At 39.4% G+C, this 24703-nt stretch overlaps 1 protein-coding gene across 1 annotated transcript; it reads left to right on the top strand.

Moving 5' to 3' along the window:
* Positions 1–478: 478 nt before the first annotated feature.
* Positions 479–24703, top strand: cul3b (cullin 3b). The gene is made up of 16 exons (XM_041805681.1): positions 479–735; positions 3884–4081; positions 6102–6215; positions 10814–10974; positions 11454–11568; positions 11777–12005; positions 12467–12612; positions 18563–18739; positions 18977–19147; positions 20797–20904; positions 21436–21560; positions 21897–21993; positions 22368–22502; positions 22678–22864; positions 23167–23312; positions 23504–24703. Exons 1-16 carry the CDS (start codon positions 673–675, stop codon positions 23633–23635), a joined length of 2304 nt encoding a protein of 767 aa, XP_041661615.1. The 5' UTR covers positions 479–672; the 3' UTR covers positions 23636–24703.

Below are 24703 nucleotides of genomic sequence, written 5' to 3'. Positions count from 1 at the left end.
TAATCTAGATCAATAGAGGGGGAAAGAGGGACCTTAAATCAAATACTACACAAGAATTACTGAATGAAAGTTATGCAATAATCGGACCTTAAATGGTAAAACTACATTAACTCATATGAATATTGAGTTACCTGTATTAACTGAAGTGAAGTTGCATGGTTGGTAATGAATTTAGTCACTAGTACAAGCCTTCTTTGATGTGAAGCCTAAGGTATCTTCTTTCACAAATTCATGGCAACGAAATCTGAATGACATCACAAGTGTGATAGCTTAGCATTTTATAAATATGAACAAGATTATTTGATAATAATATTAATATGACGTTCAATAAATTATTAGTTTTAAGTAGCTCCTGTCGAGTTAAATAACGTTTAATTAGAAATCAAAATAATATTAAAGCCATGTGCTAGCAAAGTTGAGAAAGTAGTTATTCATGTCTCGCGTGATTTGGAGTACGCGAGCTCTGCGCAATGAGAACTGCAGGTAGTCCGCCATTGCTGTATGAAGAACTATCGGATCTGGCGTTTGGCTGTCAACAATAAACTTGCGGTGCCGGGACGCGGAGCTACGAGGTCGAGTGAAAGCTCGTCGGCTGCTCCTCAAACCAGGAGTCACCCCGTCCCCCCGCTGAGAATAGTTTAATGTGAATACAGAGCCACGGACGAGGCAACCATGTCCAATCTCAGCAAAGGCGGCACCAAGAAGGACACCAAAATGAGGATACGGGCCTTTCCTGTAAGTGTATTCCGCGATAGGTGTTCTGCCTACCCGCGAGGCAGTGACTCGATCACCGTGGTCTGTGCTGTTGGCTACATGCTAGCAGGCTAACCAGCTGAGCAGCAGATATGACTTACCTTTACGTAAACATAGTACCGCCGTTAAACGTCAAGTGTAGCTTTCACTGAAAGGGCAATTAATTTAGCTTATTATAAACAATGCCAGTTCAATAGGAAGGTTGATTTACCACTTTTATCGTTAGTAACGTTAAACTACCCTCAACTCCCCAAACGTTAGCTAACTGACTGAATCTGTCGACATAGCCGATGCTAACGTTAGCAATGGCCCTTGACACTTGTTGTTTTTAACCGTTTAAGGGTTTCTTTTTAAAAAGCGTGACATGTTTATGTCTAAGCTCTGAGTATAACTGACTTGGATTCTCTGAAATGGATGTTACATCCCTAGCTGTATGCAAGAATGGACAGCAACGTTGCTACAGCTGCAGATAAATGCTAACAATAAAACTAGCTATCATAACGTTAGGTCTGTACAATGACTGTCATATTACCAAGAGTATCAAGCCCTGCTTCTGTCATTATGTTCATGTAATAACTGTGTTTTAAGGACTCATCCTCTTTTCACCTAGCACTCCCTTTTGTCTGTAAGTCATTCAAAGACCTCATTTATGAACTGACCTCATTCTGCTTAAACTAATGTTTCAGACTGAAAGACTTGTACATGATAAGATGCACCTTTTACATTCTCCAGTCTGAATTATTTCTAGCTATATACTGGTGTTAGTGGCAACATCACTTACTTTTAATATAATAGAGAGGGCATTATCACCCCTGTGAGCCTGTTGAATATGGCCCAGTCCTGATGGTGGCTTGCTGTAAGAGCAACATCTTGACATGCATGTGTTTGGGCTTGTCTGCTGAGAAGCAGCACACACTGTTCCTCCTTACTTGCGGTGCCATTAATTAAGTTCTGAGTTCACAAAAATGCTGAGGTGAACTGCTTAAAGTTAAAGTCCCTGATAAGTTTGAAATAATGAAGTGTTGCAGCTAGGTATCACAAAAACTACATGTATGTTCACATGTCTATAGTGGTTGGTAAAGTGGAAGAACCTGCCAGTGCATTTCAGATCTGTTCACAGAATCTTGACAAATCAAACTTTGTTTTCCAGCAAAAAAGCCTTAGCATAACGCACCCAATCTGCAGCAGAGTTCAGTGTAAAATTAAGTAACAACTAAAGGCCACACAGTGACTGTTACAGTAGATTTTCTCCCAATTTAGGTATATTAAGGTCGTAGACACTATCTGTCCAACAAGGAGGATTTTAGAGAAATATGATCTCTGTTCATACAGCTCAGTTTGCCTGTTCACTGTCCCAATTTTTGTGTAAATAGAGGTTAACATCGAGATACTAAGCGGGACAACTTAACAAAACCAAACTAACCTGATATTACTACAGCAGTAAATAAATGGTTTGTAATACTTCAGGGCAACTTAGGAAATTTATGAGTCTCAAGGTCCCAAAGCTACTGTTCAAACAATGACTATGACTGTAATTGAAGGGTTGATTATTTTACCAATATCTCATGTTCATGGATTCAAAATAATCTGGTAAAGTTAAAGTGTTTCTTGTTGCTGATAAAGTGGCTGTTATAACCCTTTGATATCAGGCAGATAGACATTTTTTGTCCAGCTTTGTAAGGAAACACACTTAAAAAAAAAAGAAAGACAGAAGTTCCCTGATGCCTACCAGCCCTAACATTATATTGTTTGGTGTCTGTGTTTAAATTACTGTTTGTGGTATTTGTTACATCCTGATAAAAATATATTTATAAGATTTGTCGTCTGGTCAATGCAGGACTTTTGTAAGTCATAGTTTGCCCACCAGTCTGCCTGCTTGCACCTGTATACTAATCATATAAGAGCACAGACCTCCATGAGCTAAGATAGTCACACAAAAATGACAGAAAACGTAGATTATTGTGGTTCAAGATGAAAACTATGGGCTGCACTTCTATATAGTAACACTTAGACAAGGGATGCAGGGTTTTGGATGTTTGTGGATATCAGATAGGGCTGGGCAATTAATCGCAAATTAGATTAAATCGCAATATGGCCTGTTGCAATTTTCAAATTGCAGATAGTACATTATTTTCTTGACCTGAAATGTGTCAAAATACCAGTTTGATACTTTTTTTTGCAGATTTTTTTTTTTTTGCTCTACACATTTTGCATACATTTAAGTGCCTATTTTAGAGCACTTTACAAAAATCCTACTTTTCCTGTTCATCTGAAATTGTGGTGGTAATAATAAGAAATGATTTATTGCTTTTTTAAGCAAAACATAATTTGAGGAGTCTAAAAATAATTATATATTAAATCACAATCGCAATATTGGGGAAAAAATCACAATTAGATTATTTTCACAAAGCGTTCAGCCCAAATATCTTGTATGCCAGTTTTTCCAGATTTATTTTAGCAGATGCTTATGTTGATACAGATACACACATGTAATCCAGACCTAAAAAAGAACTCCTTGAAACACACTTTAAAGTTCAAGGAATGAAGATGAGGGATTAAAAGACTCCAGCTGATGGCTTATATTTACAGCTGATGTATATTTGTAAATGTTGGCAGAAATTTTCGTATCTGTTGATACTGATAATTGACTTTTAAACCATTATCTGCAGAAACCAATATCTACATTCCTAACTTGGACCTAAGTGAGGCAGAAGATGTATTTGTGGTTTGGTTGAAGGACTTGGTCATTTTCCTTGATCATTTCTGTGGGGCTTGATTTGGTGGTAGATAGATTTTAGAAGATTTGTAATCAGACTGCAAAGATGTGGGAACTTTTTTCTGAAAACAGTGTGTTGTGGGTTTTGAAAAACTTGCTCCTTAGATATACTCAAAGATTTTAGATATTCACAAAGATTGTGAACCGAGGACTGAGATATAGACCTTTCAAAGCCTGTTATGTTTAATGAAGGCCAGTCAGGTAGGCCATTTATACTGCACTATGTTCACCTACCTAGTCTGAGAAGGCAAAACTAAACAGATGAACTCCATCTGTATAAGGACACTTTACACTGTTTGCCATGAGTTTTGGTTCAGTCATATCATTCAGCCTATCAATGACTCTCATTTTCAGATGACAATGGATGAAAAGTATGTCAACAATATCTGGGACCTTTTGAAGAATGCCATCCAGGAGATTCAGAGGAAGAACAACAGTGGCCTGAGTTTTGAGGAACTTTACAGGAACGCCTACACAATGGTGCTTCACAAACATGGAGAGAAGCTGTACACAGGCCTGCGGGAGGTCGTCACTGAACATCTTATCAACAAAGTAAGACTAACATATATCAAAGACAATGAAAACATGTGGCACAACTTTATTTTGGGAGGGGACATTGCAGTGATATAAACTTTTATGATAAGACATCTATTACTGCAGTAACTATGTATACAAGCCATTGACTTAGCTTCCAGGGTTTCAGAATTTCATTTAGTGCATTTAAACAAAGAAAAGGAATATTTTCCAGAAGAAACATTAACATTTTTGCTGGACTATGTGTGTATTTTCTCTTTCAATATAAATTATATCCCACAGGGAGGTGCACCTTTTCAGTCTGTTTAATTTAGCACTTTGAGACAAGCAATGGCATGCTGTCACATAAAATGTCAAAGCAGTCCTGATGTCCTCAGTACTTTGCATTTTATTTAAAATATATCTGGTTGTTTTTTTGTCCTTCAGTTTCAGTTCTCGACTAATAAAGGATATTTTTTAATTGATTTTTTTTAGCTGGATAGAATCTGTCAAAGCACAATTTGTCACATTTTAGCCCATGTGTCATTCTTAAAAAATAAGTGTATCACTAGAAAACCTAAGCTTTTCCATTTATGGACAGACTTGTGAAGGTGTTGTTAAATGACTGATGTGATGAAATGATCAGAAATGGGAGGGAATACAATCTTACAGGCTGTTACTCAAACCTTGAAAATGGTAAATTTGTAAATTTCTCTTAAAGGATAATTCAGACCTCTCCTTGACAGATGCCCCGTTTCTGACAGGCAAGGAAACACTCAAGATTGTGGATAAGGTCCATGACATATGATTTTACCCAGGATAATCAACAACCTACTAGTCTTTACAAAGCTTAGCTTATTTTGAACAGGTTAGAATAGGGAAAAGATATTCAATGCAGATCCTTCGTGTCATTTTATTAATTCCTGCTGACAAGTTACAGGAGCAATTTGAAACTTTTTTCAAAAGCTGTCATTCTTGTTGCATCTTATAAGTAATACATTAAGTGATTCCATGGAGTGTAAATCATACAGAAACAAATTAGCTATATCTCAGCAGCCTGCTGCTGAATCACTGCCATAAGGGTTTTACATATTAATAGAATTCACATAATCAACATGGCAGGCTCAGTGAATTAGCATTCAGTAAATGTCAACAAGCAACAGTTCAAAGAGAAATCTGACACCTGAATGTGTTTTTGAAAATTAAATTACCACATAACCACTTCCATGATTAAAGAATACTCTAGGTGTCTAAAATGGTTGAACAACTCACACATTTGTTTTGTACATCTTGGCTTTTAGCTATTAAAGATGTTAAGATAGTATGCTAAATTAAGTGAGAATTTTCTTACCTGTTGGATCAAGTTTATTTATTATGTTCTAGTTGCTTCCATGACTTAATAGTAGTATGTCAGGTCCTTCTTAATTTCATTTAATCATTAATATAACCAGGAAAAAATGTGTTTTCCTTACTTACTTTGGTACAGATATTGTTTGATGTATCAAAAAAAAAAACAGTCAAAAATTATCTTATCAACACATACAAGAGAACCTTCATCTTATTAGTGCTTGCAACAAAGTAAACATATGTCTACTTGTATGATTGTAAGCTATGAGTATGCATTATGAATGCTTCAGGTTTATGACCTATGTTTCCACCCTAAAATTTAATCTGCATGAGTTTTAGAAAAGATGGTGATAGGTCTGGATGGTTGATCATGTGGAAGGAGAGGCAGAAATGATAATCCATCTTGTCTGTTCGGAGGTAGTTGAAAGGGAGAGTCGATGTGACCTTATGAATCTAACTCTACAGAGACATTTATAGTGCTGAGTCACACTGCAGTGTGAATTTTAGCAAGCTGTTTTATGCCTGACTAGTAGAAAAAGGTGTTAAAGAAGCAGCTGAGTAGGATCACAAAAAGACTACTTGAATAACAAATCCAAAAATGTGAGACTCCTGAGACTGAACAAGGAGCTTTTTTGTATGTATTTTTTTTGTCCTCTGTCACTGACACTGCAAAACTTTGTGTCTCATGCATATGTATTTGTCTTCTTCAAAGGTACGAGAAGATGTCCTTAACTCCCTAAACAATAACTTCCTTCAAACCTTAAATCAGGCCTGGAATGACCATCAAACAGCCATGGTGATGATCAGAGACATCCTAATGTACATGGTGAGTAGTTCAGGATTCCTGGGTATCTCATTAAAAACATTTTCAACTTACAGCATAACAGAGGCATACATCAGGGAGGGGACCACAACCAAAATATGAAAGTAAACAATGGCCATTATGGACAAAGGAGTGGTGCTGCTGTAGGATCTTTGTAATATTCGCACACAAGCACTCCTTTGGTACTTCTGGCTTGCTATGCTTGACTCATCTTTTGAAGGTGTTGCATGGGTTGAAAAAAGAATCTGGTCAAGGTAGACAATCTGCAATGATCCAACTCTGTCCAACTTGGTTGCAACACATCAGTTATTTTGAAATTATTTTGCCACATAAAATAGAGGCATTTTAGTTTTATACTGAAAGTGTGCCTTGGATTATTTTGAAGGCAAGCTGCAGTTTGTGTGTTGTTTTTTACTGGATAGACTTTGTACCAATTAGGGGTGGGAACTGAGAACCGGTTCCTGTTGAGAACTGGTTCCAATTGGCTCAATCCATCGACATCATTTACATTTTATCTTAACGATTCCCTTATTGATGCCTCACTCCCGCGTGCTATAAAATACAGGCCTCACATGAGGCAGTCAGCAAAACATGAACAGAGAAGCTGAAGAAATAAGCAAATATTTACAGGACTATACAGTACCTCCGCAAGGTGTTTAAAAACACATTTTACAAACTCTTGTTGGCGTGCATGCATATGCACAAGGGGAGCGCGCGCCTCTGTGGTGCTTCATCTAATCCTTTATCAAAATATTTCGAGTCTAAAATAAAACACGTTTATCAGGAGACGTTTACAGGAGCAGTAGAAGTGAATTATTTGAGTACAACAGGTTAAATTAGGGCAGGGGATCAAATGAAGTTTCTCTTTTTCTCTTTCAAAGACACCGACGTGCACTCTTTTTCCTCCCTCCTCTTCTCCCAGACGGAAAATGAGAATTGATGATCCTAATTTAAAGTCAGAATCTTTGAATGTTAAATAATGTTCTGTGTGATTTTAAACAGATAGAGATTGGACTTTATAATAGTTTATGTCCGCGTTGTGCTTCAGTGGCGAGCTCCGTCTTGAGTGTTTACACCGATCTTATTAAAAGTTACAGAATACTCAAGCGCATAAAATGACCAACAAGCAGTGAATAATTTCATCTACATTTCACATTAAACTGATAAAGATAAGTTTAAGCATTTTTTAAAAACCCTGGTTTCTGTTGTTCCTGTCATGGCTGCAGTGGGACGCAGCATCTGTGAGTGTGCGTAATAATTTCTCATCACTGATGTATACCTGAAAAGAAGAGTTACAGCGTTTTTAAACTCTTGTTGTCCGAGATCACATTAGAGCAGCAGTGCACGTCTAACAGTTTGACTTTAGAGAAGACCATACCGCAGTGCCAGAACTGTAGCCATGCTGTGCCAAGCCATAGCGCACGAGCATCTGTGCGCCGGGCTATATGTGAGTGTTTGTCTTTAGCAAAACTGTCCCGGCATCATTAACAGGAGTTCACTCATCATTTTTAAAGTGTGTTCATACACAGGCAGTGGTGCTGTGGGTGGAAAAATACACATATTCTCAAGGAATTTATTACTAATGTGCGCTAATCCCACAGCACCATCTTCATGATGGTAATCAAAGCAACACCGTGGCTAATTTTAATTCCCTTAGGATACAGTATTACCTTAATACCACCCATTTCTAGTGAACTGTCACAAAAACAGACTAAAGTGGTCAGAAGTGTGGCTTTATTACACCAAAAATGACGTGCACAGGGGAATGAGAAACGTCAAACATGATGCATGACATGCATCTTTTTGCCCAAGAACTGTTAATTTTGCACAAGTTCAATTTATTTTGATACTTCTGGAGATCTAGAATCCAGAGATTAGTTTTATATTTATTTTAAGGGTTTATCTTTTAAAGAAAATGAGCTGTAGTACTGTATTCTAATTCAAGTTCGCGGATTAAAGATCCAGAGAGCAGTTTGTCTTAACCGAGACACAGAGTTTCTGGTACACACATAATGTGGAAAGGAGTAAGAAGAATCTAACAGCTGGGCTTCAACAGATAAAACAATTTTCATCTTAATCAATGTAAAGTACCACAGCACTAGGTCTTTATCTGTTCATATATAGTGTGATTATATGGTTGTTTTATTTTTACATTAATGTGTAATTTGAATGGTGTGTGTTTTGCAAATGCAAGCATATTACTTTTATGCACCAGTCAAATATGGTGCTGTATTTTCCTTGTAGCACTAAACTTTGTGTAGAGGCATTCATCCTCTTGGCCTACCTGTATTGGTAGACTATAGCAGGTCACTTATGATTCAAGGAATTGAGGTAGAGTAGGAAAACAGGCTAGAGTTTTTGCATTTTAAAGATATACTCCTTTTAAATCATCTCCAGAAGTTGAAGAAGCTCCAGTTTGTTGTAAAAATGTCTCTGGGCAACAACTGATCATGTCATTCTATCCGTTTTTATGCTAATACACATGAGATGAATGATGGCGTAGCACAGAGTCAGGATGTGGTACCTGACACAAAGTTATTACATGATCATGTGACACAGACTTTAAGGAGGGAAGATTCCTGTTGGTTTGAGATGTTTTTGCTTTTTTACAGTTTTCTACTGTTTTAATTGCATTATTGGGGTTTCTTCTATTATATTCCTTATTCATGCCCTTACCATTTGATATAATACATTTTTCTGTTTAAATCTGGTCTTTGTTGCTTTTCCTAACATTCTTATGTGATGTATTTGTTTCTGCCTGGTTTTACTTGTATGCAATATTATTGTCTTCACCTTGGCACCACTGCTAATAAGGTTTTCACTTAGGACGCACTCACACTAGGCCATCCATACTATGCCTGGGCCCATTTCAGCGTCAAGTCCAGTACGTTTGGCCAGTGTGAGTGCAATCGTTCCGTGCTTCGGTGCGGCATGCTTCGCGGCCCCGGCACGGAAGGACGGGGTGGCCTAGGTACGGCACGGATGCAAATGAAGGAGTATAAGCACGGGAATGTGACATAGCGGGAAGTAACGACAACAGGACCTGCTTCAGAGTGCAGAGAGCACACCAGGCAGCAGCTGCATGCTAGAGACAGCAGGATTTTTTCTAGAGAGATAGGGATCTATATATTTTGTCTCATTGTATTTCAACAAGTTACAAAATTTTTAAAAGAGCTGAGGAATTTAACTTTGTGCAGCTCCACTACGACCTCATTCTAATGGATCCCAGTCCAGTCCACATTTCTGACCAGTTTCTAATGACTGAGAGGTTTTTTTGGGGGGAAATAAAGCTTCTTCCCTTGTTTGAGCCATAAACAGCAGCTCAAAGGATAACAAACACCTTTCATCCTCAGCACGTAAAGGACAGTGCAAAGTATGTGGACAAGTGTGTGCTGGGGTTAATCACATGGCTGATTTAACCCCTCCTATTAAAAAAATTAGAATGCCAAACTATCATCCACTGAATTAATTTACCTTTAATTCTATGTCATGTCAGCAAGAAGTCAAATTGTGATCTTAATAGCTGACGTTTGAACTAAACATTGTTTATTAATCCTGTGGTGTTTTCACTTCCAGCTCTCTTCAGATGGTTAAATTGCTCTTGTCACGGTAAAAAAACAACTTTTAACTGAACATTTAATCCTGCTCTGGACACAGGCTGTCCTATGACATGAGAGCTTGTTTGGTGCATCCAGAATTATGCTGAGAGATGGCACAGTTCATAGCGCATAAAGGAATGCTAGGGGCATGCAGATAGATAGATATACAGAGGAATGACTGTAGGGGCTTATACAACTTAAAAAGTCTGGGTTTTATTCAGCAGAAGTGCTTGGAACTCTGATCAGGCTCAAGATTATATGCTGTGAGCAATAATTCTTCACTTTGAACCGCTTTCTCTCTCTCCTCACAGAGCTCTGTATAGTTAATGTAGCCTACTTATCCCAGTTCAGGTGAAATAACTCAGGTGTCAGATCAGATATTGTATAAATCTGTTGGTATTTTACAGCCAAAAAAGACAATACTTATGTATACTGAGTCACGTATTAGTTCATCAACTTCATGTGATGACGTCGGCGCGTGACGTATCCGTGCCCAGGCCTGGATGAGTTGAGCAGTGTGAGTGTGGGCCAAAGGGGGGACAGGGGAGGGGGTCAAAATGGCTTCAGCACGGTTAGAATAAAGCACGGTACGAATAGCCTAGTGTGAGTGCACCCTTAGTGTGTTTTCTGAGGACTCATATACAGAACCAAATGGTATTATTGCCCCCCATGTGAAAATGTCCTTTTTATGTATTTCCTAAGTGCTGTTAAACAGAGAATGGAATTTTTAACCCAGCTTTTCCAAACATCCTGGTTTTATTTTGGATGCTTACATTAATTTACTTTGCACACTGAAACAAACACTTTTGATTAATGAATTTTTATAGGGGTGCTAATAATTTTGTCCTCATCTGTACACAAATAAAAGAATGACATAATTGAAAGATGGCACAGAAACATATCTAAACACAAAAAAGACATAGGCCTGACCATGAGGTAAACCCATGTATCTATCGTTGTTAGGGGCATTTTTATTTCCTTTTTTCTGTGTTTTTGTGACAGGACCGGGTGTATGTACAGCAGAACAATGTGGAGAATGTCTACAACCTGGGCCTTATCATCTTTCGGGATCAGGTAGTCCGTTATGGCTGCATCAGAGACCACCTCCGGCAGACCCTGCTAGACATGATCGCACGAGAAAGGAAGGGGGAAGTGGTTGACAGGTAGCTAAAAACTGACAGACATTATGGAGCTTGACAGCCTACTTTAGAATTAAAAAATACTTCACTAATTCTCCCAGGGAAATTTGGGCAAATTAATTGCATTTTCCTTTAACTTTATTTGCACAGTAACTGAGAAGACATTTGATAATCTTTTTCATCTTACCGTGAAAAAACAATAAAAATATCATGTGTCAGTGGAGGTGAACAGGATGCAGGGTTTTGGTCTGAATAATAAATAAGCTATCAAGTACATCAGAAAAAATTTCTCTAAGATATTTGTTGACATAGACACTGGCACTTGATGTTTTTATTTCAGCATCTTCAGCTGTATTTTCCTTTTTGAGTATGTTATATGATGAAATGATCAAAAATTGGCAAGCATAGAAAAAAAATCTTCCTATTTATATGTACGTTTTTTTTTTTTTTTTTAACATTTAACTTTTTCTGACTTTGCCTTTGCCTTTGCTGTGCTTCAACAGGGGGGCCATCAGAAATGCTTGCCAAATGTTAATGATCCTCGGCCTTGAAGGGAGATCTGTTTATGAAGAAGACTTTGAGGCACCTTTCTTAGAAATGTCTGCAGAATTTTTCCAGGTTTGTTTAAAAAAATAATTCCTCTGGTTATTTCTTATTTATTAGGGTTTCTGTTTCGTTCTTTCTTTGGCTACATCTTACATCTCCAACCTCGACAGAATATAGATTCAGTTTAGTATAAAAACGAATGATTTTAAAAACATCTAAAAAGTAATTTGAGGGGTTATTTTTTAATCTGCATTTTCTAAGTATTCTTGTTTTTATTCAGATGGAGAGCCAAAAGTTCCTCGCAGAAAACAGTGCCAGTGTGTACATAAAAAAGGTGGAAGCTAGAATCAATGAGGAGATTGAGCGGGTGATGCACTGTCTGGACAAATCTACTGAGGAGCCAATTGTCAAGGTGGTGGAACGGGAGCTCATCTCCAAACACATGAAGACGATCGTAGAGATGGAAAACTCTGGCCTGGTGCACATGCTCAAAAATGGCAAAACAGACGGTAAGGCTGCTACTGTCTGCTGTAATTACAAACAGCAGGTGCTTTCTGTCTTTCACATCTGCAGTTAAAATGTATTGATCAACTTTCACTGTAAAAGGCAAAACTTGCATGAGCTAGAGTCAGAGTGTATGTGTCTTCCCCAAAGAAGGGGAAGCACAAATTCCCTATTCACTATTATAAACCATATAAAAGGGACTTGTGAGAGATTAATTATTAAAAAGTCACTACTGTGCTCACATGGATCCTTCCTGGTGTCAAAAAATAAAAATGGAGGAATGTAATTTCAGTGATGTGATTTAGGTAATACTGGGACTGCAGTGTTGATGTGTGATTCAGCTACAATGTATGCCAGCACCCTCAGATATTTTAGTTTGCTCCTCTTTGGCAGATCTCAGCTGCTTTGACCTTTTTTAGGTTGTAAAAATAAATCTCTAATATGTGTTTCTGCACATCCATCACAGATTTGGCGTGCATGTACAAGCTGTTCAGCAGGGTTCCCAACGGCCTGAAGACCATGTGTGAGTGTATGAGCTCGTACCTGCGGGAGCAAGGCAAAGCCCTTGTGTCAGAAGAGGGAGAAGGAAAGAACCCCGTAGACTACATCCAGGTAAGATGACACATCAGAGTGCAGTGCTGTTATTGCTTATTCTTGTATGTCTCAGTTTTCAGTTAATCTGCAGCTTCAAGGGTTTGGCAGCAGTTGTCATGGATACTGTGTCCTGTTAAAACAAAACAACCTTCTAACCATATGTATTTAGTGTGAATGGGTAAGAAAAAGCACAGTCCCACTCTAACTTTAAAGACCAAGCAGTCATTTCTAGGAAGACATTATTGCATGCAGAGCTTTGACAAGAATGTGCTCTAACAACATCCTAGAGGAGTGCGACGACTCTGACCTCTGTTGATGTGGCCATGATGATCTCTGACTCAACGACACAGTGTTGTTGCACTTTTTTGAATAACATGTGGGGCCAGTCAAGCCACTTTTAAGGAGTTTCCACTGTTCATGTGTCACCATATTTTGTCTGTGTAATGCAAAATCATTTGGTCTCCAAACACATAATACATGTTGGAAAAAGTTGCTAAGAACTATTTCACTAAGTGACAACTTAGACAGTTCTCATCACTCTTAGGCTCAGGTTGCGGGGTTGTAAATGTTGCTCTAGGATTCCTTGTTATTATACCACATGCCCAGCACTACAATGATAAAAACACAGTTTTGTTAGTTATCTGTCCCTTCTTTAATGCATCTTCCTTGCATGTCAAATTTGAAGAGCAGCTAAGCCATACACATTTTTTGACAGGAAGTGCATCTTTCCTAAACTTGCAAAGCAGATGGATAAGCCCATTTGCTTGTTTGTCCACTGGTGAATCCATCTTGCAAAGCTCCCATCTGAACCATTTGGGCCTGGTTAGAAAGTGACAGGACCAATCAGCGAGGGGCCATACTTTCAGGCATGGCAGAGTCGTGTCGTAAACAAGCAGCAGCAAGAGGCCGGTGCAAATATGGACGAGATTAGCGTGATGGATGTGTGAAACACATCCATCTGGTGTGTTAGGTTACTTCTTTCCCCTCAGTGGGCAAGGTTTAGGTACGTTCGATAGACATGCCCACCGCATCCCACAGAGATTGCTGCTTAATTTGAAACTTGCTTTTACATACATAGGGATTTTCATCACTGAAAAGGACCTGAAATTCATTTTTAACTGGGCGGGAATTGCTTAGAAGCTTAAAAATAATGTGATGAGTTTAATCTTGTTAAGAACAAGCAGAAAAGTAGTTTTTTGCATGTAATTGTAATTAAAATGGTTGTCATGACTGTCACTTGATGAGTCTCACATGAAGGATTTCATTGCACACAGTCCAAAGCATTTGTTTATAAAGATGTAATATTATTGTTAATATTGAGGTAATGCATTGACAGAAGCACCTCAGTATCATCAGGAACATATGACTGTTTCAAACTATAGGTCTTTAGGACAGAAGTGTAGTTTTTAAGTGGATCAGAGCAATGGGAAGTAGGAACCACAGTTATCATCAGCCCTTGCATACACATCATCCTTTGTGCTCCACTCCCTGGCTCGATCAAACAGTGCAAAATAGTGGATGCGACAGCGGCGAGTAAGAAAGACTCCAGCGACTTTTAAATCTGATCTGTGGAAGCATTTTGGTTTTTGGTTTCCTTTTTCATTTGGTAATGTCTGGCAGTCTGGCAGTGTCTGCATATTTTTTGATTGTCTGTCACCTTTTTCTCCTGAGAAAGGAGAAAAGGTGATGGGCAAATAAAAAAAATATGCAGTGCTGCCAGACTGCATTGATACACTTGATGGGAAATACAGGTAACATGAGGAGCCAATCAGCAGATCATCACCTTGGAAAGACTCGTAAAGATGCAAGGAGCAGGATTCAGCCAGGCCAAAAGACTCTTAAGGAAATGTTGACCATCACACTTCCCCCCAATAGCACGATGGCTCAACAGATCACAAGGTGTATTGGTGAATGTGTTTCCAAACACAGCTATTTTCACTCTGGACTCGTTACCAAAGTACACTGACAGTCAGTAGAAACTTTGAGACCATATTTTTCAGCATAATTTTTATTTTGAAGCCCTAAACTGGATTTTTTTCATATGAATCATTTGTTTAGGATATTGGCATACAGAAACAAAAAATCAAAAGTTCCAAGAATAATTTCAAAACAAAAAACTTAACAAAAGAAAATGGCACCTGCCAAACACAAAGTCACAACAGTGACTTTGTGTTTGGCAGGTGTTTGGCACCAACGGATCGCCTCCGTTTGCTTCGATGCAGGTGGCGATCCGTTGGTGCATGCTCCGGACTAGGCGTCGGATGGTGTCCTGTGCCACTCTTGCTGTAGTGCCTGGATCAGCTGCTGCCTATTTGGTGGCTGGGGAACCCAATTGGCCAACTGACGACCGAGATAGTCCCACAAGTGTTCAATCGGATTCATATCCGGAGAATAGGCAGGCCAGGGTAGGACATCCACACCTTGGGCCTCCAGGTATGCTTGGGTCAGTCGTGCCGAACGTGGACGGGCGTTGTCCTGTTGGAAAACGGTGACGTCGGGGTGCTGCTGCATGAACGGGATCATGTGAGGCTGCAGGATCTGGTCGATGTAGCGACGAGCTGTGATGTTGCCATCAACGACCACCAGCGATGTCCAATAATTGCAGGATATCCCTGCCCACACCATGACACTGGCAACCGGAAAGCGATTCTGCTCCCGGATACAACACTCTGCGTGACGTTCTCCACAATGACGCCACACACGCTCCCGACCATCCGGATGATCCGGACAGAAACGGCTCTCATCTGAGAACAGGGTACCCGCCCAGTGCTGCTGTGTCCATCGGAGGTGTTGCCTGGCCCATCGAAGTCGTGTCTGGCGTTGAACCATGGTCAGGATGTTGGCGCGTAAAGGCCTCCACGCTTGGAGGTTGACTTCCCGCAAGCGTCGACGCCCAGTGGGGCTGCTGATCCGGGGGTTGTTCCTTCCGGGTGTTTCCCGTGCTGTACGACTGGCACGGCGAAACCTGTCCCACAGGTGTTGCAACCGGATGTAGCAATCCTGGGCGGGAGTTGTCACTCTCTCTCGCCCTGGATGCGGTCTATCGTCAACAGAGCCTGTCTTGTTGTGGCGTTCAACCAGGTTTCTGATTGTGGGTTGGGAACAGCCCACACGCCTGGCTATATCACTGTAGCTCAAACCGACCTCCACCATACCCAGTGCCCGGAGACGTTGTTCATGTGATAGACGTGGCATGATGCCGTTCACTGGACTAACAATGGTGGCCTTTTTTGGGCCTTTATATAGGCCTCGAAAACCAATCCTCAAATTGTGCAGATACCCACTGAGTATTACTCAATGTGTATTTGGTCCACTTTTGCAAAGAGACCAACCCATGTGCAGTGAACCGTGACAACATGACAACTCATCATTATCTCAACTATCCAAGCACTAAGTCATCAATAAATCCACAATGAATAATTACAACCCCCCTACAAGTAGAAATATGCATACATTTCTACCTCAAAGTTTCTATTGACTGTCAGTGTATTATCCTCCTGTGAAATTTTGACACTGTTACATCCCTATTTGTTCATCAGTTCCACTAATAGGATTCAGAGTGAGCTCTATAATTTTTTTTAAAGCCAGCAGGATGTTTCTCACTCAGTTTGAGAGCACTGGTATGCATGCACAGTAGAAGGCATACCATTTTGTTTACAGGGATCAGAAAAACTAGACCACAATATAGTTTCTGACAAAAGCTTTAACTTTTGAGATAATCAGTAAATTTGATAATTATGGTATTTGTAACAGTCTTTTCAGATCCAGTTAGTCTGATGCCTTTTCACTGCTTCACTTCAAAAATGTTTATGATGTAACTTCTATTATCTATTACTATTATCATTAATCACATAAGAAATTAAATTGCATTTGATTGTATCCTGCATCTATATTAAGTTTAAAGTTTCACTTTATTTAAGTAAACCCTTTCCCCAAATAACCATTAAACAAAATCAGTAGATCATGAACGGTCATCAAATAAATAGGCTTCCTCGCCCTATTTTGATAGTAAAGTTAGTTGCGTTATTTTATGGTTTGTTCATAAAAAATACTCTGATCTTTCCCCTTCTCTTCTACCATCCACAAACACGCAATCACATCTACCTCAGCTTGCACTGTTGGTCCTCCTGCCTTACCTGCATGTGTGATCTTAAATCCATTCTCAGACACAGTATGGTCTATAATTGTCCTTATAAACACAAATTGTGAAATGTTTCTCAACGGTCTCCTTTGCTTGTGGACAAGCTTCAAATTCCATACAGCATACTGAAACAATCTAATCAGTGCAGGATGCATCAGACACCACTAAAGCAGCTACGTGAGGAGTGCAGAGAAAAGGGAAATGATGTACAATTTCATCGGTCCCAGACGGTGATCTTAAATTTATTCAGAAATAAAAGTGCATGAACAGTCTGCAACTATAGCTATCCAGATGAGCCACCCATAGCATAGTGGGAAACACTACATTGTCACAGATTCACCTCCACTCACACCTGGCCAATATGTTCGACTGTATCCACTCAGCTCCCCCCTCACTCACTGGTCAACTGTCTGCTAGAAATTAAAACCTGGATGTCAGCCAACAAACTCAAACTAAACAGCAATAAAACAGAGCTCATGGTCGTGGCTCCCAAAGCACTACTCAGGAAGGTTGGAGATCTTGTACTTCATGTGGACGGCAATTCCATCCGCCCATCCTCCAAGGTCTGAAACCTGGGCATCATCCTGGGCTCCCCCTTCTCCTTCCAGTCCCATATCAAATCTGTAACCAAAACTGCCTTTTTCCATCTAAAGAACATCTCCAGACTCAGACCATCACTCACAGACTCCGTTGCAGAGACACTCATACACTCACTCATCAGCTCCTGTTTGGATGACTGTAATGGAGTCCTGTCAGGGGTACCTCAAAAGCCCTGGTCAGGCACCAATACGTCCAAAACTCTGCTGCCAGGGTTCTTACCTGCACTAGGCCCTGGCAGCATATCACCTTTACCCTCATCCACCTCCACTGGCTCCCAGTTACATTCCGAATCAAATACAAAATCCTCCTCCTCACTTACAAATCCCTTCATCCCCTTGCCCCTCAGTACCTGTCTGACCTCCTTCAGCCATAAACCCCAACCCAGAGCCTCCAGTCCTCAGACGCTGGCCTTCTCACAGTTCCCACCACCAAACTTCGCACCTATGGAGACAGCATTCAGGACTACAGCCCCCATCCTCTGGAACTCCCTTCCTGAAAACATCCGCAATGCTCCATCCTTGGACATGTTTTAAAACCTCCTCAAGTACCACCTGTTCACCACTGCTTACAATCTCTCCTAAACATACCCCCTACATACACTCAACTTAGTGTTTGTCTTTTTTGTTATCTTGTTTTCCGCTCTTCTGTAAAGCAACCTTGGGTCTCATGAAAGGCGCTATAAAAGTCCAAGCTATTATTATTGTTATAATTATTTACGTGTACTAAGGAGAGAAAGAGAAAGCATACCAGTGCAGCATTTCCAACCAGTTTGTTGTGTACTTAGCAGTGCAAGTACATTGTTATTTTTTAGCCCCATATGTGTGACATATGGGAGTAAAAATTATTGTAAATGTATGAATCGTTGCTGGATTTTCTTGGATTATTAGAACCAGAAATGCTAGAATCGAACATTTTGCTCCAGTTACTGCCATCCTGTGCTGAAATTTGAAGCCCTGACTGAAATTTTGCCTGCTGGTTAATAACACGGTCTTCAATTGTATAACAGACTCAGAATACATGTTTCTCCTCTGAAAAGACTTCAAAGCTACTGTGTAAAAGAGGTTATGTGGTTTGCTCTTCTACTCCTACACTCATGTTCTAGTTCTCTTCTAACCAACAGCTATACAAATTTTTTCTGATGAAACTGGCTTTCCTCTAAGACTACTGTTTATCCGAACTATTTCCCTGTTATCCTTTCATCCCTGTCCTCTTCTCTCCTTCCTGCAGGGTTTGTTGGACCTGAAGTCCCGCTTTGACCGCTTCCTCCAGGAGTCCTTCAATAATGACCGGCTCTTCAAACAAACTATCGCAGGAGACTTTGAGTACTTCCTAAACCTCAACTCTCGCTCACCAGAGTACCTCTCACTCTTCATCGATGACAAACTGAAGAAAGGAGTGAAAGGGGTGAGCCTACTTTTTTTAAATTACACAAAGCAGTCTCTGGGCTGCTTGTTGCCTGATTGACCTTCACATATCATTCATACTAGCACATCTTTTATTGTTTACATTATTAACAAAGTTTGACATATTTTAATCATTTGCTGCCTGTTATAGTGTGTCAAAGTCATATGCATGTCGTGCTTTTTTTTTTTTTTTTGGATTATGACTACTCTCAATATGCATTTTTTTTTTTCCCTCCAGCTCACGGAACAGGAGGTGGAATCTATACTAGACAAGGCCATGGTGCTGTTTCGTTTCATGCAAGAAAAAGACGTTTTTGAGAGGTACTACAAGCAGCATCTGGCCCGCAGGCTGCTCACCAACAAAAGCGTCTCAGACGACTCAGAGAAAAACATGATCTCAAAGCTTAAGGTGAGCAGGAGTGTGATATACCAAGTTCTATTCTCTTTTGGAAGTGAGAATAGCTTTCCTGATGCTTTATGAATAAAAAACCTTGAGGAAAAATAGGCAGCTAGCTCAGTGAATTTACCTTGTTTAGTTTTTTACAAGTTTTATAACTGACTTTTCAATCAGTATCACCTCTTTTCCACACACTCTTTTCATTTCACAGTCAGCTGATGGTAGAAAAGTGTTAACTAATTTGTTTGGAACCTTATGCAAAGCCAGATCTTGTTCAACCTCCTAAGACACTGCATGTACACATGAGGACATTACATTTTGGCTTCTCTACAACATGGTAATCATTTCTGCTTTAGATTTTTTTAGACAGTTATCCAGGAAGTCTGTTGAAGTTTAAGTAATTTGCTTGAAATGTTGGGGGAATTTGCTTTGAAATTTCAGGAATTCTCATGGAAATTTTGAGGCTATGTTTGTATGTTTTGGAGGGTGTCATTGGAAGTATTGGGGGAAATTTACTGTGATTTTTTTTTTAATTTGTTTGTATGTTTGTGGTAAATTTGCTTTTGGAATATTTTCAGCATTTTCACGGAAATGTTGTATGTATTCATAATTTTTGGAAATTTAGGTGGGATTTGCTTTAAAAAAAAATTAACATGGAAATTTGGAGGAATTATTCTAAAATATCTGGGAATTTAGAGGGGTCCTTTGAAATTCTCAAGTATTTCCATGAAAATTAAAGGTAATCTGTTTGGGGGAAATTTCTTTTATTTTCAAAGAATTTTGAGGAATGCGTTTGTATACTTTATCCAGAATTCAACAAAAAACTTTATTTGCTAAATTTGCTTAGAGGTTTTTGGGAATTTGCCCCTATATTTTTTTTTTCTTTTTTGGATTAGGTGGGATTTTTTTCTCAAGAATGTCTAGGCTCCATGATAAAGTTTCACTGAAACATTTAGTAAGTATTTAAGGAAATTCTGGGGTATATTTTACTGCAAAAATGTTTAATTTTTTCACAGAGATGTAAATAATTGCTGTGAAATTTGCAGTAAGTTTTGTGGTTTTTGGAAAAGAAAATTTCCCAAAAAATCAAAACTCTTAGTGTAAATTTTGTGCATGCTTTGCCTTAACAAGTCCCTCTGGTTCATCATCAGTGTGAATCCCCCATCTCTCTCTAAATGACTCGCACCATTTTTTACTGACTGCAGACTCCTAACAACTGACCAACTGGCTGACACACAGCTAAAATATATTCTCCAAAACCTACTCAGTGCTATATTTTCTCCAGAAACAGGACCGTTCCAAGATTTGTGGACATAATTTTTGGTTAAAGTAACTAATTCCTGTAATTCCTGTTCAAAGACAAGGCTGGGCTTTTAAACTTATCAGGTCTGACTTATCTCAAATAAGAGACAAAAACTAAAAATGCATTCCAAACAAAAGCTCAGGTCTCAGGAAGTTAAAGTTTTTGTAAAGCTCTAAGCTTTATTTGATGCAAGTTTGCAGTACAAAGAATAAAGGAAACTTACATTAAGGAGACTGCTTTCATTTGACAACATAACAAATTGATTTAGAAAGGCCAACCACCATATGAGCACAGATCTTCTTCTTGAGAGATTTTGATTAAACTAAATGTGATCCATGTTCTGGTCTTCATTACTCAGACGGAGTGCGGCTGTCAGTTCACCTCTAAACTGGAGGGCATGTTCCGGGATATGAGCATCTCCAACACCACCATGGATGAATTTAGACAACATCTACAGACCACAGGGGTGAGGAAGCGCCACCTGCCATAACTCATCCTGTCAAAATAATGAGCCTGCTTGCTATCAGTAATCAGTACATGGCTTCTTGACTCGCTGAGCATTGCTGCGCCGCTCTGTTACATAACAGCAATTACGCACCTAACTATCCATGAACCTTAAAACATGCTGTTAATTTCTGCCTTGTGCTGCACTGTTGCGTTGTTTTTGTCACCAGAGCTGCTGGCTATATTTGTCATTTATATTTGTGTTTCAAGTACAATGTATGATTCATCCTTGGCAGATATTTAATAACTAAAATGAATCCATTGTATCAAGCTTCTCTCAGTGTGTAGCTTAAAATCCATTTTTGGCCAAACACATATATGGTTCATAGCTTGTGGTAATGGTTTGTAATTTTTTTTTCTTTAAATCAAGCTGGGTTATTTTTTTCATTTTCTCACCTTATAAGTGAGCCAGTAAAGATAAATGTGCCATAGCCTTAAACTGTAGCAGTAGACTGAAACCTGCTTGTGGATGTTGTGTTTTTTCTTCCCTCAGGTGGCACTCGGAGGGGTTGATCTCACTGTGAGGGTCCTGACCACAGGATACTGGCCAACACAATCAGCAACACCCAAGTGCAACATCCCCCCTTCACCCCGACATGCATTTGAAGTCTTTAGAAGGTTATTATGTTGCCTGCTTGTATGTTTTACATGCTTTAGTACCAGCATGATTCTAACATGGTATGTTGCTCCTCTTGATCAGAAGGGAAGTCTTTCAACCACATTGTGTTTTGGTAGAAACAGAAACTGCAAATGCAATAACCCTTTTCAGTTTCTGGCCTATTCTAGATGTGATCTAGTCCGTTCCTAGAGATAAGACTTCAAGTGATACTTAAACATTTCATCATAATGTTCTTCTTAAATGCTCTGTTGATGGAGGAAACTAACTATCAAGAGAGTTGGCCTAGATGTTGTGTACTCTCGATTTCAACCCTTGTAACTCCTTTCTGCTTGTAGGTTTTATCTTGGAAAGCACAGCGGCAGACAACTCACACTGCAGCATCATATGGGCTCTGCAGATCTAAATGCTACTTTCTATGGTCCAATCAAAAAGGTATGGGAAGCCTTGCAATGCATTATGAGCTGGTGCTGAAATAATGTTTGCTTTGATTCTGTTTAAGACAGTTCTAGTGATGTTTTTGTTGATATGTTGAAATAATCTTTTGAAGGATATACAAGTTTTTTTGTCACATGAATCTGCAATGGAAAGCACTGTATTCTTGAAGCTGAATCTTAAAAAGTGGTGTGACATTGGAAATACTTAGAAAAATGCACTGTTCTAACTGTGATTTCCTGTTTATCATTTCAAACTGTTGTGATAAGTTTGGGAATTTTCTGTAATTAGGAATTTCAGATGTAATGTTTTTGTGGGAGAGGATTGGGAGTCATGTTTTAAAATTCTGATATTTTATTTAAACATGCCAACAGGAGGATGGTTCAGAGGTTGGGGTAGGAGGCGCCCAGGTTACTGGATCCAACACCAGGAAGCACATCCTCCAGGTCTCCACCTTCCAGATGACCATCCTCATGCTTTTTAACAACAGAGAGAAGTCCACCTTTGAGGTGAAGAATTTTAATGCCACAGATTTCTACACTTTTCTGTCCTAGTCACACAAAAACAACTATCCATGCTTGGAAAACAACAACTGGACACAGTATCAGCTGAAAAGGCTCTGTTTTCCTGCTTCTTTTTGTTATGTTTTGCTTGGTGTGTTAAACTTGATCTCTCCCCCTGCAGGAGATCCAGCAGGAGACAGACATCCCAGAGAGGGAGCTGGTGCGAGCACTGCAGTCTTTGGCCTGTGGGAAGCCCACTCAGAGAGTTCTCACTAAGGAGCCCAAGTCCAAGGAGATTGAGAATGGCCATGTGTTTACAGTCAATGACCAGTTTACCTCCAAACTGCACCGTGTCAAGATCCAGACAGGTATGCCAAAGCATCAAGTTTAAAATACAGACGCTTTTTTAATATTGCACATGCAGAGCAGTGTCTCTCTGAAGCTGTAGAACAATTCACAAACAATAAGTATAATGAAGACTTACAGAAACAGAAAACTCCATAGCAATAATGGCATTTAAATGTTATGTTATACTTCTGTTCTTATAGTAATGAACATGTAATTCAAAGTTAATAGGCCTGATCTACTATTTAACCCATCACAGTCAGAATGTAGAGATGTTTACTAATTCTGCTTGTCCTGTGAATTTTTCGCCCTGTGCACTATCTAGTGGCTGCCAAACAAGGCGAGTCGGACCCAGAGAGGAAGGAGACACGGCAGAAAGTGGACGATGACAGAAAGCATGAGATCGAAGCTGCCATTGTTCGCATCATGAAGTCCAGAAAGAAGATGCAACACAATGTCCTAGTAGCAGAGGTCAGTCAGCTTAAGTTATTTCATTTCTCTCCAAGTAAGCAAAGATTGCATTTGCATATTAGTAAACATTAAGGTAAAAAAGGATAGAAAGGGCAAAGAGGATACAAGCATTCTTAAGGATAAAAAATGTATAATGAAATTTAGGACAGGGTGATAAGTATGACTTTGTCTCTGTCTTTGTGTCTCTCCAGGTTACACAGCAGTTGCGAGCACGATTTCTACCTAGTCCTGTAGTAATCAAGAAGCGCATTGAAGGACTCATTGAGCGGGAATATTTGGCACGAACACCAGAGGACCGAAAAGTGTACACCTACGTAGCATAAAACAAGTGAATTCATTGAAAGCTAACTTGGATTTAAGAGCCTTGATTTTTTTGTGGACTGCCATACGTTTGAAAGAACTTGCAAGTGCTTTCAACATTGGTTCTGGGAAACACTGGGAAGCTTAACTTTTCTTCCATAATAATGTGTAAAAAACATTCAAAAGATGGGGAAGTTTTCTAGCAATATAAGTTAACTTCTGCTGAGAGGAAAAGAAAGGAGGGGATCTAGTTTTGTATAAAATCATGTTTCTTGTGGCCTTTGGAGAGATTTGGGCGAGCTTGTTTGACAATTGAACTACATGTCGAGAGCAAGAGTGAACATGTCAAAGCAAACGTGCGGCTACATGGAGACCAAGTCAACATTTGAATTCACTCCCCTGTTTTAAATGTTTGTGTCAATGTGTTCTGTTTTCTTTTTGTGGCACATTGATAGCTGTACAGGTTGGCAGACACTCTTGGCCTTGTCCTCCCAGGGGATTTTATTTTCAATTGATTTTAAAATTGAAAGAAGAGGAGGGAGAGTGAGCTGGTACAGACCTGGTTTACAATAGTTGTAAAAATTCATTTTGAGTACATGAGAAATCATGAAGTGCTTAACATGCGTTGCGATTCTGTCTGTTTTTTTTGGGTTGTTTTAATATCTGATATGAACTAAGTGCACCTCACATAGCCAAAATATTTAATGTCATTTTCAGTATTTTAGCCAGGTCTGTACTAGTGCGTAGAGAGATCAAGAGCTGTAGCTTCACAGCATGCTTTTATCTAGAGGATCGATCAGAGGGATATGACACACAAAAGTTCCATTTACAGTGTGTGGTCTCTCATGACACATTTTCACTTCAGGCCTGCTGTGTGACTGGCCAAAAATGTATTTCCTCTCTTTAAATGGAAGGTTCTGTTGTGCAGGTTATGTAGAGGATTTTTTCTCATTCTCGACTGCATTTTGAACAGGTGGAACCAGTCCAGCACCGTGTTCTTAAGTGTACAAATTGTAAAATAATTGTACTCACTCCGAAGGTGGATTGTACAGGGCCTTGTTTTCATCATATTAAATGTAGAATTAAAAAAG

Source organism: Cheilinus undulatus, linkage group 2, assembly GCF_018320785.1.
Source record: "Cheilinus undulatus linkage group 2, ASM1832078v1, whole genome shotgun sequence".
Lineage (NCBI taxonomy): Eukaryota > Metazoa > Chordata > Actinopteri > Labriformes > Labridae > Cheilinus > Cheilinus undulatus.
The sequence above is the reverse complement of the archived record's forward strand: the minus strand, read 5'-3'. Positions and strand labels throughout refer to the sequence as shown.

Coding starts and splice junctions, on each gene's coding strand:
- cul3b (XM_041805681.1), top strand. CDS start 673: ATGTCCAATCTCAGCAAAGGCGGCACCAAGAAGGACACCAAAATGAGG. Junction 12,006..12,466: donor CAAAAATGGCAAAACAGACG/GTAAGGCTGCTA, acceptor CATCCATCACAG/ATTTGGCGTGCATGTACAAG. Junction 19,148..20,796: donor ACATGATCTCAAAGCTTAAG/GTGAGCAGGAGT, acceptor TTCATTACTCAG/ACGGAGTGCGGCTGTCAGTT.